Below are 18,938 nucleotides of genomic sequence, written 5' to 3'. Positions count from 1 at the left end.
AGGCCCGGAAGTCCTGTGAAGTGTCCCAGTTTGTCCATCACCAAATAGGGAAGAATTTGATCTGGTTTTTCGATACGACCAGAAGTAAGGGGATCACAGTCACGGTACATAGCGTATGCCACCACTCCGGAGGAGTAGAACAGAAACCACATCCCTGTCATGCCCAACATGAAGAATGTAATCAGCCTGGAACAAATGAAAGGGAAATTTCCGTTCATGAGTTAGTTTAAAAGGTTATCATATTTCGAGAAACTTTAGAAAAAAATACAGGCAGTGGACATTTTGATTTGACGAGGGAGGCCTCCTCATAGTATGATAAATAAAAGTACGTAAGAAAACTTTTAGCAATATTATTTGTTTGTTTGTTTATTTATTTATTATAATTTTCTTATCATATTCATCACTGTATGTCACTACTACTACTACTACTACTACTAATTGTTTTCTTCTTCTTCTTCTTCTTCTTCTTCTTCTTCTTCTTCTTCTTCTTATTATTATTATTATTATTATTATTATTATTATTATTATTATTAGTAGTAGTAGTAGTAGTAGTAGTAGTAGTAGTAGTAGTAGTATACTTAAGTTGTATCTCTTGAACATAAGAACATAAGAAATAAGGGAAGCTGCAAGAAGCGACCAGGCTTACACGTGGCAGTCCCTGTATGAAACACACCTACCTATTTCCATCTGCTATCCCCATCCATATACTTGTCTAATCTTCTCTTAAAGCTCTCTAGTGACCTAGCACTAATTACATGATTACTGAGTCCGTTCCACTTGATTACTGAGTCCGTTCCACTTGAATCTACCACTGTTTTCATGTTGCTGTAGAAATCGGTGATATTGCTGCTGCTGTAGCTAGTCTTTTTTTTTTTTTTATACAGTCTCTCTCTCTCTCTCTCTCTCTCTCTCTCTCTCTCTCTCTCTCTCTCTGTGACTCCACATGTGCATGTTTTGAGTGTATTTCGCTCTGGATTGGTGTTTGTGTAACTTAAGTAGGTAATGTATAGGTTGGTCCAGATGGTCAGGGTTTACCATTGTGATTTGTGTTAACGGCACCGTAGAGATGGGCTACTATTTTTTGGTAAGGAATATTATGACATTGTGACAATGAGAAATACTTTGATAGTGAAGAGTGAAAAATTTAAATATATTGTGTCTTAACCAATAAATAATGTATTTCCCTTTGTGCATCATACATAATTGGTTAGAGCCTTGACATGACTTTGCACTGAAGGAATTAATGCTGGATACGGGTGTGTTCCTCAGAAATGAAGATCGTGAGTTTCATTGATTTCATTTATAGCACCGCAACATCGTGGTCACATGGCGCCTTTGCGAAACGTTCAAAGCAGCAAAGATGGCATGTTAAAATATTTATATTAAAAACAAAATTATGGTAAGTTAGAAAATATTAAAAAGCATTAAGAATGTTAATACACAAAAGGAAATGGGATAAACTAATGGAAACTTAAGTGTCACAAAGTGAAAGGGTTCGTATTTCAATGTATCAGTTTAAAGTGAGGGAGTACGGACTCCAGTGAATCAGAACAGTACGTCTGGCGTTGCTCGCTTCGTAACCAAGGTAACATGTATCATGTACACTGACCACACTGAACCAAACTTCAGGGTCCAGCGTGGTTCCTTATGTGTCTTCCTCACTTGCCTCCAGGTTCTCCCAGTGACACGTCTCTCAGAACGGTTCAACACGCGCTGCACAATGACCTTGGACACAACAAAATGACGGAGTGAAAAAAAAAAAAAGCTAATTACTGAAGCACAGAGAAAGAAGAGAGTTTTATTAATCAAGAAGCACAGAGACAGAGACTTAGAGAAATGGAAGGAGGTTCTGTGGTCGGGTGAAGCCACATTGTGTGAGTGACACGTCAGGGAAGAACGTGTAGAAGGCACGTGACGCGGATCCCCTTACAGTGATTGCTACAAGCGTAAAACATCCACAGTAATTTCATGGTTTGGCTGGTTTGGTAATATTGCCCCATAATGAAAGCGTTAGTAAAGAAACATATTACACTATCCTCAACGAGAGCTTGGAGTCATTTTTTTGCGACGAGTGGGCAGACATTTTCCAGCAGGATGGGACACTACCATACGCGGGAAAATTGATCAAAAACTGGTTCTCTGACTGTGGTATTGCTTACAGTATATCACGGATTGATCAGCGAACTCTCCAGATCTTTCACCCATCGAAAACCTTTGGGCTATAATCAAAGCTAAGTTGAGGGAGAAAGCACATCATCACTATCTAAGCTGAAAGCGGAGCTGCGCAATGCCTGGCGATCTCTTGAGCCCGACACTATAAAAGCTCGTAGATTTTCTTACAAAACGAATCAAGGAAGTCCTCAAGAAGAAAGGCATCCCATCTAAGTATCAGAGATATAATTAGTGAGTTTTTGTACAAAAACAAATGTTGCTTTAATTGTTTGGAAGTTATAGCAAGGTGAACGTGTATTTACATGCAAAAGAAGGGGTACGAGAAGTCATTTGACGTAGAATATATATTATATATAAGAGGGTCCCTGGTTAAGGGCAACACACACACACACACACACACACACACACACACACACACATACAGATACTGGAGTTTAATAAATCAATCACTTAATAAGACTTAACTGTAATCGTTTCTTAGCTATAAGCGTGTGCGTGTGCATGCAGAATGACTAGGAATACCATTATTCTCACCTTTGGGAAATTTGCAAGCTGCTAACTGAAGCGAGCCTCTGGTAGCAGCCTTGGTTCAGTCCTAGAATATTCAAGGTCACGTAGAAACCCAGGACTATTGTTGACCAGAGCGTGTGGCGTGTGAACGGGCTTGTGTCCAAGCTGAAGAAAACCGACTTTTATACAAATAATATATTCAGCCAACTATGAAATGAGTTAAATTCTGAGATCAATTTTCATTCTTCTCTCATTGAAATTGCATTTTTATACTGGTCCCCTTTAAATGATAAGGATGAGTCACAGTAAGAAATATTACACGTCTGTTGTTTGGTACTTCGGTAGATGCAAGCATATAAGTACTTTTCCCTTCCTTTTTGTAAAGACAAAATTTAAAACCGAAGAGCTATTCATGTGTCTTCACATGATTTAGTTTCCTTAATTTGGCATTAGATCGTATTGTCAAAATATATAGCATAAGTGTAAAACGAATACGTTGTCACGTATGTAATATACACACTCCTCCTGTCAACCACCTCTCTCGCCGTAAATGACCAGCTTCGGGAAAATACCGCTGCTGTATTGAGTGAGGCTCGGAGCTTTACGAAACTTCAGTCTACCAAATGATTCACCAGTCAACTTTGCATGTCGTCATCCCTCCACCTCCTCCTTACCCCCCAACCCATACCCAAGGATTGATTAAAAAAGAGAGAAGGCACCCAAGAATACAAATATAGGAGTCGCCTGCATGGAAGATCAGAGGCCAACTAGTTCAGCCAAAGACAAGACCTCCCTTCTTCTCCTCGCTTACAAGCACCGTTTCCTGTTCGCCAAAGCTTAGTATTATGAAGTGGTTATCTTAGGTAGTATTCCCATTATTTCTTTTTCTTTTTCTTCTTCTTTTCTCTCCTTTTAGGTTACTTTAAATGTCTGTTTAGTTGTTTTCTTCTGATTTTGGTTGTTTATTTGTATTCATTTGGTTCTGAGTGTGGGATTGATGTTTCTTGTATACCGCCACTGGTTCATAATACAGTATGTGCCTAAGTTTGAAAAATTAAGTTATATTAAAGCAATTGTAAGATTACCTTTCCCTTCGCTATGTCCCTTTTCTAGAACCTGTACATTTCTCTACTTCACAATGAATAAAAAAAAATGTCAGCTTGCCACATCTTCAGGCAACTTACAATCGTGTTTTGTGACTGTGTCATGAACAAGAATAGTCTAAGTGTGAAAAAAGATAATAGAGAAACAATTGCATTTTCGTGACCGTCCATCTTCTACATATCATCTCTGTCCCAACATTCAGTTTACTCACTTCAAGACTTCAAGACGGCCTCCTTCCTTCGCTGCTGCCCATATGTTGACCACACCGACGTCGACACAGCACATCACCACCACCACCAAAACACCTCCGAACATGAGCATCGTCTGAAGTACGTCGGTGTAAACCACGGCCTTCACACCTCCCTGCAAACACACACAGTGCATGCACCTGAATTTGATTTACTCCACTATCGCTTCCCACCATGCTCACACCTGTACTTTTGGTTTTTAAATTAATGAATTTCTGTCACAGTTGCCTGATTTACACTTGTGGCTAAAGGAATTTGAATAGCTGGGAATTTGTTTTGATTGTATAATGTATCTATTTTCATACCAATATACAATTCAATAAAAGAAATTTGTGTCAGTGTTACTTACTAGTCACATATTAGGCTTATGATTTATGTAAGATTAGTATCAGTTCGTGTATATATATATATATATATATATATATATATATATATATATATATATATATATATATATATATATATATATATATATATATATATATATATATATATATATACATACATATATATATATATATATATATATATATATATATATATATATATATATATATATATATATATATATATATATATATATATATATATATATATATATATATATATATATATATATATATTACCTGACATAGGAAATCCCAGGATCCCGGAAAATATTTTGATTTATCATAGAATCCAAGGATGCTGAGAAGCTCCAGAATTCTATTCTGCAGTTTGTACACACAAAGCAGTTGCTTACTAGGTATTTTCTACCGAGCGCTAACTACGTCAGTAACAGTCTGTGAATTGTAAGTACACTAATAACATTGATAGAAAGCACCGCAACCAATGTTCTTGGATTTGGTCTCACTAACGACACGTTCCGTCTTCCCCATCGTAGAGCCCCCTCCCCTTGTCTTTAAACAAATTCCAGCAGATCTATCTTGTAATTAAAGGGAGGACACTTGTATGAGACAAGAAAAAAAGGGGGTCATTAATTTTGTTCCTAAACAAAGGGGGACGGCTTATAACTCGGATTTGTGTCATGATAGATGGTGTATTCCTAAGGAAGACATCAACAGGGTAGTATTTGCCTTCCACTGTAAGAAGACAATAAAAGGATAGTAGCTTGTCTTTCTTGCTTAGGAAGGCGAGAACTTGGGCTTCTCATGGCCAAGAAAGGTTGGCGATGGGCGAAAACACGGCTGCCAGGATTCGCATTCAAAGGAACACCAGCGGACAGTGATATAATCTGCTGAATCGTTGGTTGTGTTTTGTCAACAAATGCAGTTTGCTGCTGCGAACGATAAGGCTTCGTTTACAAATAAGGGGAGGATGCTTTCCGACGGAAAACGGAATCTGTTGTCACACCGCTTAAGCACATTTTTTTTTTTTTTTTTTTTACGTAAAAAGTGCTATAAAAGACAAAGGTCGTGAGTTCACATTGATCCATCAAAACCACCAAATGTTATCTGTCAATTTCTGCTTTATCTATTTACTTACTTATTTACTACTACTACAACAACAACAACAACTACTACTACTACTACTAGTGCTGTCATTATGATTATCCTCGTACTTACGATAGTAATGTAGATGGTGCAGACGGTGCCCATGCTGACCATGGAGCCCCACAGTGAGAGGCCAGTCACGGTGGACAAGGCTAGCGACGGAGCGTAAAGACAAATTCCCATGAAAAAAAACTTTGTGAGAAGATGACACATCGTTGACAGTTTGCGCAGCAGGACAGAATTGAAACGTGCCTCTACGTACTGAAAAGAACCAAAGGAATCATTGCCCATAAACTTTTCAGAGCAACTTATTTTGATTGCCTAATGTGATAATTATGATAACTCCTTAAACTGGGAGTTTTTATTTTTGAATGGTTATGTAACTATATATATATATATATATATATATATATATATATATATATATATATATATATATATATATATATATATATATATATATATATATATATATATATATATATATATATATATATATATATATACGAGTATATATCTGTGTGTGTGTGTGTGTGTGAATGAAGCTGATCGTGATCACCTCCACTTACCTCATTGAGTGAGAGGATGCCAAGGTTGTAGAAGATGGGAATAAGCCCTTGTCGTACTAAAATGCTGGCAGGAATCACCCCTAATATGGTCATCATGATCTGGGATCCAAAGTAGAAAACTTCTGTTGGATTGCCTGCGGGAAACAAATAATATATAAAAAATAATAAGAAAAAAAAATACATAAAAATAAAGAAAATAAATAAAGCAAATAGGTTAATAAGTATTCATGTAAGTCATTAAATATATAAATAAGTAAAATTAATATCACATCGGCTCTTAATCCCCATCACTTTCTACTCAACGCTCTTAAAATTTCTTACAAAACTGCCGTGATCAAATACGGAACAGTGGTCATGGCATAGATGACGCCACGCTTTTCTATTTTTTTTTCTTTTTTTTCTTCTTTTTTTTATAGAGAGTTTTTTCAATAGTTTCATATGTTCTCCGATCCTTTCTTTCCCGAGTACATTCCCCGCCGTGGAGAGTCACCTCCTCACGGTGGCGGGGTTTGAAGCGTGGTCGGTGGTGTCACCTTCTTTGATGGCTCGTCTGTCCCATTCAGATAATGTGCTTGTGGTTTGTGAGAAAATTGACAAAATGATTGTCAACATCCTGAAAGAAAAAGCTCTCTAATGGCAACTGGATGGTTCACATAATATATTTTTTTTAATAAATCAAAGCAATTTGTGCTAGTTTCACCATTTTATTCATAAAGTCCCTTTTGGCACTGTGTCTAAAAGATATATTATTAGTGACAAGTAAAATTCGCCTTTAAATTTCAATACTGTTTTTGGATGAATGTTTCCATCAATTTGTATAGGTCACCAGTTAAAGTTCATGATCACAGATCACCTAGTTGATTAATGTGTTTCTTTGTGGGGAGTGTTAGGATGGTGCCACATTTCCACTTGCTATGGAATTTCTCAGTTTGTAAACAAAGATTGAATATGTGAGATCAATGGTTCGCTGATTTCGTTTGCAAATTCAACCAAGAGTCTTTTGAGTAGTGGTTCTGGTAGGAAGACTTTATTCATGTTCATAGATGAAAGGACTTCATACACTTGTAATCGATCAATTAAAAGTGAGGAAGCATTGGTAAAAAAAAAAAAAAAAAAAAAAAACGTAATGCACTAAAATCGAGAGGTGGATAACTGGTGCATGGTGTGAGTTTTTTTTTAATCCTCTCAGTATCTTCACTGTTATTTAGGTGATTCAGGACAGGGATTCTCTGGCAGATGATTTTCTTAACCACAATTGATTTAATTTGCTTTGACAACCATGAAGAATTTAGTGAGTGATTTTTTTTTTTTTTCCGCAGCTTTACGTATTTCCCTTTTTATTTCTTGTTTCACTTTGATGCGTAATATTCTCCACTGTATGCCTCCATGCCGTCATGCATTTTGCACAGAGTAGGATCTTTGACACGGAAGAAATACTCATTCCATGAATATTCTACCTCCTATGATCATCTCACTTGACACAAGCGTAATGACATGTGACATAAGCACCTCCGCTTTGGTGTGCCCTGAGGTGCTACTGGAAAAGGGAAAAGACACGGAAAATTACTGTATTTGATGGCTCATAAGACGCACCTTTTCTCAAAAAAAAAAAAAAAAAAAAAGTCTCAGGAAATGAGCCTGCGTCCTATGAGGCCAAGGTTCAGCATTGAGGCAGTGGTTGGTGGTAAGTCTATGGCAACAGAGACTCTAAAATCAAACCCCAGACATCTTCGCACATGTAAACAAAGTGATGATTGGTACTACACCACAAAACAACTCTTTCTTTCAAGTTAACAATATATAATAGGTCATACTTACCGGTAATTCACATAGAATGACACAGTCAGGAAGAATTTGCCTAAGTGGCCATGCACAACGCATTGCATGTGCCAAAACAAACACGCGGTCGGTTACGCGCCGAACACGGTGACACGGGCGACCTTTATTGTTTATTGCGTTCTTTACAGTGTGATGCCGTTACTCCTTGAGGTAAGACACATTTTCATACAATTAAAATTGCACCTATTTTTTAACATTCTTATGAACAAACTTTATTACCCCTGTAGTCTCTCACAGTCACTGCCGACGCCATATGCCAGGTACATAAGAACATAAGAACATAAGAAATAAGGGAAGCTGCAAGAAGCGACCAGGCTTACACGTGGCAGTCACTGTATGAAACACACCTACCTATTTCCATCTGCTATCCCCATCCATAAACTTGTCTAATCTTCTCTTAAAGCTCTCTAGTGTCCTAGCACTAACTACATGATTACTGAGTCCGTTCCACTCATCTACCACTCTATTTGAGAACCAATTTTTTCCTATCTCCTTCCTAAACCTAAATTTTTCAAGCTTGAACCCGTTATTTCTTGTTCTACCCTGGTTGCTGATCCTAAGAATTTTGCTTACATCTCCCTTGTTATAACCCTTATACCACTTAAAGACTTCTATCAGGTCCCCTCTTAACCTACGTCTCTCTAAAGAATGTAAATTTAACAGCTTCAACCTCGCCTCGTAAGGAATACTCCTCATCCCCTGTATCCTTTTAGTCATTCTCCTCTGTACTGATTCTAATAGACCTATATCTTTCCTGTAATGTGGGGACCAGTACTGCACCGCGTAGTCTAGATGAGGTCTGACCAGCGCCAAGTATAACTTTAATATTACTCCCGGCCTTCTACTTTTAATACTCCTAAAAATGAATCCTAGTACCCTATTTGCCTTGTTTCTGGCTTCTATGCATTGTTTCCCTAGACGGAGTTCAGAGCTAACTATAACTCCTAAATCTTTCTCGTACCCTGTACCTACCAGAATTTGGTTGTCTAATGTGTACCTATTGTGTGGGTTTCCTCTACCTACGCTAAGCACTTTGCATTTATTGATATTAAATTGCATTTGCCATCTATCCGTCCATTCATTCATTCTATCTAAGTCTGCCTGCAAGGCGATGGCATCCGATTCTGACCTAATTAATCTACCTATCTTTGTGTCATCCGCAAATTTACTAACATCACTACTAATTCCACTATCCAAGTCATTGATATACATTAGAAATAACAATGGCCCTAATACTGATCCCTGTGGCACCCCACTAATTACATGACCCCACTCGGATTTCGAGCCGTTTATTACCACTCTCTGTCGCCTGTTACCAAGCCATGACCCTATCCAGCCTAACACCTTCCCATCTATCCCGTGTGCCCTAACCTTTCTCAGGAGCCTTTGATGGGGTACCTTGTCAAATGCTTTACTAAAGTCCAGATATAAGATATCATAACTATCACCATTATCTACTGCCTCGTACACCTTACTGTAAAAACTTAACAAGTTTGTCAGGCAAGACTTCCCCTTCGTGAAGCCATGCTGTGACTGATTTATCAAGTTATGTTTGTCTAAATGTTCCCTAATGTTCCTCGCTATTATTGACTCTAACATTTTACCTACAACTGAAGTTAAGCTGACAGGTCTATAATTAGACGCTAAAGTTTTATCTCCTTTCTTAAAGATGGGTACTACATTAGCCTGCCTCCACATTACTGGTACCTCACCCGACTCCAGTGATTTCCTAAAGACAGAAACTAACGGCTCACTAATAATCTCTTTACATTCCTTAAGTACTCTGGGATATATTTCATCAGGTCCTGGTGACTTGAACTTTTTAGCCTATCTATCTCCTGTTCCAATATCTCCCTAGTTATGGAAATATCTGTCAGCTTCTCATTCTCATCTGCTCTAAACACCTGTTCACTATCCGGCATATCCTGCATGTTTTCCTGAGTGAAGACAGTTAAAAAATAATCATTCAGAAGTTTACTAATCTCCTCCCCAGAACTAACCAGCTCCCCATCTGCTGCCTTTAATGGACCTACAGTATCCTTATTCTTCGTCCTGTATACCTGATAAAATCCCTTGGGGTCCGTCTTCGCCTGGCTGGCTACCTTTGATTCATAATTGTCCTTAGCTTTCCTCGTTAATTTCCTGACTGTTCTAACTAATTCATTATATTGTGTCCTTAAAACTTCTTCACCTGCCCTTAATCTCTTATATATACTTCTCTTACGCCCTATATAATGCTTTAACCTAGCAGTCATCCATTTAGGGTCATTTTTTTGTGATCTTATTGTTCTACACGGGATATTTGCTAACTGACCTGTATGAACTTTATCTACGAAATATTTATACAATTCATCTACATTTACTTCACCTAGTCCCCTCATCTCGTCCCCTACCATCCTCTCCATTCCCTCATCTACTCGCCTCGACCTCACCTCTCTCATTTCACCATGACCTGACATTCCAACATACTCACACCTAGCTCCCCCCTTCCTCTTTCCTCCTCCCTTCCGGACACATCTGCCCTCCTCTTGTCCTACACCCTCACGCCTCACCTCACCTCTCTCATCCTGCCTTATCTCTCTGAACTCCGTCCCTGACCTGACCTCACCCTGCATCCTTTGCCAGTCCACTCCTTGGAGGTACCTTTTTAATTCTTCAAAATCTGCTCTCCTAAAGTCAGGTACATGTTTACATCTCACAACAGGATTGGTACGTAGGCTACCAGCAAAATTAAAGTTTTTAAATGCAAAATATTGGGATCTAATAATGATCTAAATGCATGTGAGAGTCTTCAAATGTCAGATGAAATCCTTCGCTTCATATTCAGAGTTTAAATCCGCTCATTTATCTTTTTTTTTTTTTATTTCAATATCTGCCAAAACTGGGTGCGTCATATGAGCCCATGCGTCTTATGAGCCACCAAATACGGTACACTGTGATAACAGGACCCGAACAGAGAAAACAGTTTGACAGTGTAAGCCGAAGGGTTAGAGGTTAAGAAAGGGTAAAGAAAGTTTGGCACATCTTTTAGACGGCCATTTATACGAGTAGGGTGCTGCATGAGTTGATCTATTATTAATTAATTTATTTTTACTTCAGATTTCACTGTACCTTCTTCCTCACTTGAAAGTAGGAAAAAATCCAACACCAGTGTCTTGGACATGTTTGCAAGACCAATTTTATGTTTTGGACATGGTGGCATTTAATTGGTTCACTACTCTCGTAGTGAACACATGTGTAGATCTGCATAAGAGCACACTTATGCAGTCTTTGCAGGCTCTCTCTCTGTAGGCTGTAAGTACTTCATTACCGTATTCAGTTTGCAGTTCATATAATTTGGCAATCTACGTTCAGTCCGCGGTTTACATCATTTGCCAAGAGATGGGAAGCTTCGGTGGTCACTACCAGCATGGAAGTGACTGCGCCAATAGCCAGTGAGCGATGAAAGCACTGTACCCGGGGTCATAAGATTTTCGAGGTTCCTGTGATTCTCTTGCCTCAGTGATTTCAAGATTTCAGTCGGTCATGAAATCTTGTTAACTGACAGCTCCTATATAGGTTGTTTTTTTGTGCACACACGGATCTGGCAGAAATTTATTATTAATTTGCACGCTGTTAAAAGACAAATGAATAGAGGATAATTCTGTAACAAGCTCATACATGAACACGTCTATGTTTATTAATTATGCTTCAACATAATAAAATTTCGTAAATTTGTACATCCTAGAACTCTTGTATATTTTGAGTATTCATTCCTTATGTGAACTCTGATCTTCGACACGCTACCAGCCTGCTTCAGGACCGTTGGTAACTACGAGTCTGTCGCGTTTCAATGGTTAACTACTTGTGTCCATCATTCAGTGTTTGGGGCAGCCTTTCACGCAACTGAGAGCTTTTACTTTTCTTTTTAGAGTGTCTTGAATTTTATTAGTTTTGCCTTTTATTATATTTTACTTCTCACACTTTATGACCATGATAATGCCCTAACTTCACCATTTCCTCCTCCTTCATCTCCATTATTTGATATTATTATCAGTATCGAATTCTTGTCATGCAATGAGTGTGCTTAGAATTAATGAGAACACGGGAACAAATAACCAACTGGGACCACCGGCATGGGCCAAAGTTTGGTAGTTGCAACCAGTTATTAATTATTCAAACTTTTAACACAACTGTGGTCGATCCATGACGAATTCCCATTCCTATAACCGAACTTGGAATATAATTCACTTAGTGTTTGATTTTGCAACCGTGATGAGTTCATCCTTAAGACTTGCCCATCTCGTCAGCTTCGTATTTCACAACCCTGATTGAATTTTTTTCTCGTTATTTGCTAATTTTCCAAGGAAACTCCTGTCGTAAAAAGGTAATAATATTTAAAACTGCTTGGTTGCTGAAATGGTTGGAGAGAGAGAGAGAGAGAGAGAGAGAGAGAGAGAGAGAGAGAGAGAGAGAGAGAGAGAGAGAGAGAGAGAGAGAGAGAGAGAGAGAGATGAAAGGCTAAAAAGAATCATATATTGTAAAAATTAAAATGAAACGTACCATAAACATCATCGAAGCCTCTGTGAAAATACAGTTATACTAGAAAGTGATTCTTTAGGATATGAAATCGGTTGCATTTTTTTTTTTTTTTTTTTGTTACTTGCCTTTAATACACTTCCAGCAATATAAAAGAGAAAGAGAGAAGTAGACCAGCAAACCTTGGGCATGGCACGTTGCAAACATGAATTCCACGGAATCTTCTCGGATTTACGTTTCAGAGAGTACAGGAGACATTTACAAATTAGAGTATAGAAATTTCAAATGCATAGCCAGCATTAATAGCGGAGATTTCTGTCTCCTTAATGGTTTCCCTTCCTGGCGTGAAAATGAAAATTTTGGTTTCACAGCGTATTGGAAGTTTTCCTTATGAAGAACTAGAAGGATTTTGTATTTACAATATATAGTATACTGAGGTTAGAATTAGTGAATTTGCTTTTATATACGAAAAAAAAATAATAATAATACTCTAGAATTTTGTGGTAACGATGTTAAATCATCAAAGGCAGGCTTACCAACCCATCCATAAAGGAATCTGGTACTACATTCGAAGGAAGACAAAATTATCTTACATATGTATCATAAGTATCACGACACTACCACTATTTACATCTCACGGTCGCATCACTGCCATCTCGCATTATCTGTAGACCACAACCACCACCACCATGGAGCAGCATAAACGATTAATGTATCTCCAACATCACATGCACATATTGACCAAGAATTAATATCTACGTAAGCAGTACGGTGAGATCAAGACTAATGCATTATTTGTGTACTTCTTGAGGAACGATATTATCTTAATGCATTATTTTGTGTACTTCTTGAGGAAGGATATTATCTTATTTCAATATTGACTTTTCTTATAGCTCAGGATATGATAAACCATTACACACACACACACACACACACACACACACACACACACCCCGCGTGTTTCATAACATTTCATTCCATTCCTGTCGAAAAGCAACCGCTTCACACCTATTCAGTGCAAGATGAACGGAAAACACCGTGAAATAAGACCTTTTGGTCTCCGAACATTTCGGTTTACCCGGGTGTGCTTGCCTCTGCATCACCAAGCCTTGCAGGAATAATACGAAATTTGTTTATGGAATGCAGAATTAAGAAAAAAACAAAATAACATGAAATAATGAAGGTAATAAGGTACTTCATAGAAACCACTGAAAGAAAACAAGAACAAATGATCTTTGCATGTCGCCAGTATTTACGCTCATACTCGTATATGAACTGGATGAATCAGATCCATGAACATCAAATAAAATACTCACACATTCTTATTTTTAAAGTAGCATTTTTAAATTACAAACCTCAAATTTCCAACAACTATAATGTTTTTATTGCAGTATAGGTTATTTACTATTACATACTGGATAGTATTGATGTTGAATTGCAGCGGAAAGAAAGCTGCAGACTGGGCTCTGAAAAAAAGGAATGTTCTCAGATCACTCACCTAATATAGATATTGCAGAGAATATTCCACCCAAGAGAGAAATTGCTACTGGAAACGGAGGCATGTTTCTCCCACCCAAGAGAAAATCTTGAGTCGACTCACGACCTCGACTCTGGATTGCGCTGTACACGCCAATCCCAAGAGACACCACCAACATGATGCTGAATACAACGTAGTCCACAACGGAAAACCTTGCTGACACCATCTCTCCCGCAGCCACAATTGTTTCCTCTGGGCTAGACATCTTCTCTAAAACGAAAAACATGGTGGAAGATAAAAAAAGAAAAAAGCCAGCACCAAACCTATTGTTCTTTACAGATTAACAGTCATTGTCAATAATAGACCATTAAAGAAAGCTTTCCATTTATCTTCTCTTAAAGACGATTCAAGAACTCACTTTTTGCAAGGAGGAACGCAACATATGACGTGGCTCTTTGATACAACTGATCAGATTCAATGCAAAAAAAATAACCCTTATTAAAAAATAATGATCTCATAGCATGCGATAGCTTTAAAGCATTGTGCCAAACCTCTTTGCTTATTTATATACCCAAAATGGATTACCTCTGCTGTACGCCTCTTACCGCCAAGGTACACACTGTGATCAGGGAGAGACCGACGGCTTGTATTATAGCATGGCACACAATAATGTTCAGTCGTGATGGTGAATAACTATGAATCCTCCTCCTCCTCTCTCTCTCCCTCTCTCTCTCTCTCTCTCTCTCTCTCTCTCTCTCTCTCTCTCTCTCTCTCTCAGGATTCACGTTAATTCGTAGGGTAAAAACACAGTAAAAATCATTAAAAATTACGATATAAAGGGAAATGTAATCAATCTGCGAGAAGTGAAGTGCTACAAATTAAGAATGAATTTCAGTGTTTTAATTTCAAGTGAGGAGGTAAGTATCCTATCTGCCGAGAAAAGAACATCTGGCGATGTTTGTTTTGTGCTCAAGGCACTGATCACTCTGATCAGATATCTAGCGTTATTTGGACCATGCCCCAGGATTCTGCATTGTTCTGTGGCGGCCTGATGTCGCCTCTCGTTGTAACGGGAGTAATGAACCCGAACGCTGCACACGATACGGTTTATTCCGAGTCCGGTCAATCCTGTAATCATATAAAACACCATAAACATATTGTTTTGTTGTACCGTCAAATCTGTTTCATCAGTTTCAGCTATTCATTACAAATGTCATTACGTCCTACTTACTGCACCATCTACTGCACACTTAATCTATTGTACACTTACGTATTGGGGCCTTTGTGAATGAGCGTGGGCGACGGGTGTAGAACGTAGATCTGTGGGTGGTGGTGGCCCTTTTGCCGTTAGGAGTGTCGCGAGCACCACAACACCTGACCATTACAAGGGTTCATCATGACCCTATCCCATAGGTCAACATCTTTTAGTGTAGTCATCTCCAGCCTCACGATTCACTCTCCCACTTTCTCCTCTACCTTCTCATCTTCACTCCTTCATTTCCTCCCCTTCATCTTCACTCCTTCATTTCCTCCCCTTCATCTTCACTTCTTCACTTCCTCCCCTCCCCCGCAGGCAGTAACAGCTCATTATGTGTCCTCTTCACTTGCTTCCGTGATTCCCTGTCATTGACAGAGCGAACAGTACGTCGCTCCTCTTTAGGACCTGATACGAGAAAAAAAAAAAAAAAATGAATACAAAGCCACAAGACAAAAAAAAAAAAAAAATAAATAAATAATAATAATAAAAATACCATGAGTTGACTACATGACTCGTCATCTTGTCCGAACTAGTCTTCTCCGGATTCTCCCAGTTTCTTACCATGATTTCTTACCATGAGGGACTTGGTCCTCACATCAGTCACTGCTGCAACTTCCGACCAATGTTTCGAGAACACAGCAGGAGTACTTCATGGTGGTTGGCTAATTACAGATGCAGCACACAACAGCTCAAATAGAACAACTAACAAGTCATAAAGACGATGACCAAGGAAATGTTCAAGTGAATGTTTAAATGACTGGATAGATTGAGCCAACACAACTGCTTAATATATCCAATCTTTTAATTAAACATTCATTTGAACATTTCCTTGCTTTGCCTATTACTATATTACTAATAAAATTATTCAGATTAATAATATTTAAAAGGGAAGCTATAATTGAGCAAGAAGACCAGCCTTCTCTACAAACACAAGGATCTAATGACCGGGGCCAAGAGTCCTCTCAAAGTACGAGTATATGAAAGATGCGGAAAGTCCCATCCTCCCCATGACAACGGTAGAAGTATCGCGCAAGCAGGTCAGCCAGACTAGAAACCTCTGCCATAACATGCCGCACTGTAAGGGGAACTAAGCAGTCATCACAGCATGATTGTGTTTCCTGGGACATGAGGTAGCCATGTGTGACAACGCGACCCGTCCGGAGACAGGCCAGTGCAGCCTCAGGTGGTGAAGCAGTTGGAATAATAATTTATCTGCTTGATGTTTAAACAAAGTCGTGAGTATTCTGTTGATGTTCGTGCAAAGCTGCTTCGCAAGATGGTGTGAGAGGACAAAGACCTCACTTCAGAATCTAAGATTGACCTGGCTCCTCCCTGTTATTCTGCTCTGAAGCCGCATATTTATCGTGTGAACCACCGTGTTGCCTTGTACAAGCGACCTGCTGAAAGCATTCTAAAACCCTATGATGATGAGCAGGGATGAATGAGGATTGAGACTGGTGTGTTGGAACCTGTGTGGTCTTACAGTCCCATTCTCCCAGCATCGCCGATTAATCTCCTGGATTCTATTGGTAGTGAAGAGGAACAGACGGAAGAATTCAAGAAGAGCAAGGAGTCGATGAGGCTGACTCAGACGCGTTTCATGAAAGTGATAAGGCTTCTGAGTTTGGTAATCTTGCCATCATCTTATCTTCTTTTTATCGCAATGTTTATTCTTTGGCAGTTAGCGTATAACTAACCTCTTCCTCGTGCTCAAGACATTTAATCGTAAAAATAAAACCATTTATCGGGCTCAGTATCCTGAAAAAAAAAAAAAAAAACTGCCTGTCACTTGCCTGTGTCAGTGTTTCGGTGCATCCTCTGCTGGAATCCCCGACAGTCCCAACCGGGATAACTTAACGTAGGACATTTTTACGAAATGTTAACATATCTGATCGCTTTCTAGGGATAATTTCCTATCTGAAAATGCCAAATAGAAGTATATTTCCGAGGGGGTGCACGATAACCCTTCTGGCAACTAGACTACTCAGACTCCTCCCACCCACCTCAAGCCGCAGCTGGGAGATAATGGAAAACCAACGTGGAAAAACTGCATGATTTTTTTTATTTTTTTTTATTTTTAAGTAGGGGTGAGATAAAAATATAAGTCTTGAAGTAGGGAATGGTCACCGCAACTGTGGCATCAGGGGACAGGGACTTGGTTTACGTTTACCGTGGACGCGAGGATCGTACGAAACTACAAAGTGTACAACGTAGAAGTGACTTGTACTGAAAATTCTGATCGCTCTGCCTCAACTGTGTGTTTAAAAGGTCACTGTTTTCTCCTCTTGTGGTTCAAATGCGCTTTCCGCGCGTAATAAGTTTATCATTGGCAATCTCCAACCATTATCTGTGACATGAAGTGACTGCCAACACGATAATTAAGGTATACATGCATTAGATTCCTGACAGTCCGGTGAGAGACTGGTGTAGCATTGCATATTGCCAAATTCTGTTCTTGATACAACTATGCAAGACACTCATGTACATGTTCTATCCATAAGGCATACATGTACATCTTTCATTCAATGAGAAGAGGTAATTATAAGAAAATATTTATATATATATTATATAGAATTTTGCACAGTTCATGGAAAATAAAGTAATACATTTAGGTTCGTGTATGATGAGTCCGATATTATTGTTATTATTATTTTTTATTTATTTATTTTTTTGAGCTATAGATGCCTATAAGTTTCAAGAAAGAATAAACTTTTTTCTTCAATAACTGCCTGCAAATAAGAATAATTTGAGAGAGAATTTTGCCAGAAGAAAATAATTATCAATATATATATTTTATATAAATGAACTCAAATTCCAACGTCAGTGCGTCTTCCAGAGAGGGTTCCGATGCCAGACCACCCGTGACGCCCCTCACCACGACCTGCTCTGAGACCAGCGGCCATCCTCACAAAGATGCCCAACCAATCAGCAGTCTGACATGGATGAAACACGGCTATTCCAAGGAGCAACACATAGAATCCTTTTCACATCTGCTACACCAGGCAGGTCTTAGGAAAAAGTTCTCTGGCTTCCCTGTACGCACATTTCTACGAGATGTTACTTTCCCTCCTCATGGTCACGACAGGCATAGAACGATCTTGCTTGTTCTTCTCTTTTTAACCTTGATGAACGTAGGCCAGGCAGTTTTCTTGGGTTACCTATGGTTTAATCAATGAGGGGCACGCCTCGACAAATTATATATATATATATATATATATATATATATATATATATATATATATATATATATATATATATATATATATATATATATATATATATATATATATATATATATATATATATATATATGCGAGAGGTTGCTGCCAAATTTATCTGGAACACGAACGAGTGACGTGCACCAGCGAAATAATCATGGGTCCACGTAGAGTTCGTGGAGCGACAGAGATCGAAACTTGTATTACTGACCGTCTTGGAAATATGCCTAACATCCATGATATCTTTTTCTAATCCATCTGATTATGCAAAAAGGATCTCCCATGGAATGACTACTGCTTCAGTGTCAGGGATCAGTCTCGATGCTATGGTACTGTCTGGCACGGAGACGTTCATTTATCACTCTTTTTCTCGCCCTAAACCTTTCAAACCTACAGCCTGTTCTGTTACTATACCTGATAGAGAGCCGGCCCACAAACGGTACTTGACCTTTCTATTACCTGAATCTCATTTTTCCCGAAACCATACCAAGACTGTTTTCCAACTAGCCAAACACTCCACCAAGAGAAAATA

The 18,938-nt window shown here is 38.6% G+C and overlaps 1 protein-coding gene across 3 annotated transcripts in view; it reads right to left on the bottom strand.

The window, feature by feature from the left end:
• The window catches only part of LOC135103845 (sodium-coupled monocarboxylate transporter 2-like), a 27,402-nt gene extending 12,827 nt beyond the window's left edge, over positions 1-14,575 (bottom strand). For 2 of the 3 annotated variants that reach the window (XM_064010692.1, XM_064010694.1), the window contains exons 1-7: positions 14,516-14,575; positions 13,952-14,200; positions 6,097-6,230; positions 5,600-5,788; positions 3,998-4,149; positions 2,707-2,847; positions 1-186 (exon numbers count right to left, since the gene is read on the bottom strand). The exon at positions 1-186 is cut by the window's left edge and continues 33 nt beyond it. In XM_064010692.1, coding sequence (XP_063866762.1) covers positions 1-186; positions 2,707-2,847; positions 3,998-4,149; positions 5,600-5,788; positions 6,097-6,230; positions 13,952-14,195 — 1,046 coding nt within the window. In that variant the 5' untranslated portion in view covers positions 14,196-14,200; positions 14,516-14,575. The remainder of the gene's footprint in view (positions 187-2,706; positions 2,848-3,997; positions 4,150-5,599; positions 5,789-6,096; positions 6,231-13,951; positions 14,201-14,515) is intronic. The other variant, XM_064010693.1, reaches the window with a different exon arrangement.
• Positions 14,576-18,938: the final 4,363 nt, after the last annotated feature.

Source organism: Scylla paramamosain, chromosome 9 (genome assembly GCF_035594125.1).
Source record: "Scylla paramamosain isolate STU-SP2022 chromosome 9, ASM3559412v1, whole genome shotgun sequence".
Lineage (NCBI taxonomy): Eukaryota > Metazoa > Arthropoda > Malacostraca > Decapoda > Portunidae > Scylla > Scylla paramamosain.
The sequence above is the reverse complement of the archived record's forward strand: the minus strand, read 5'-3'. Positions and strand labels throughout refer to the sequence as shown.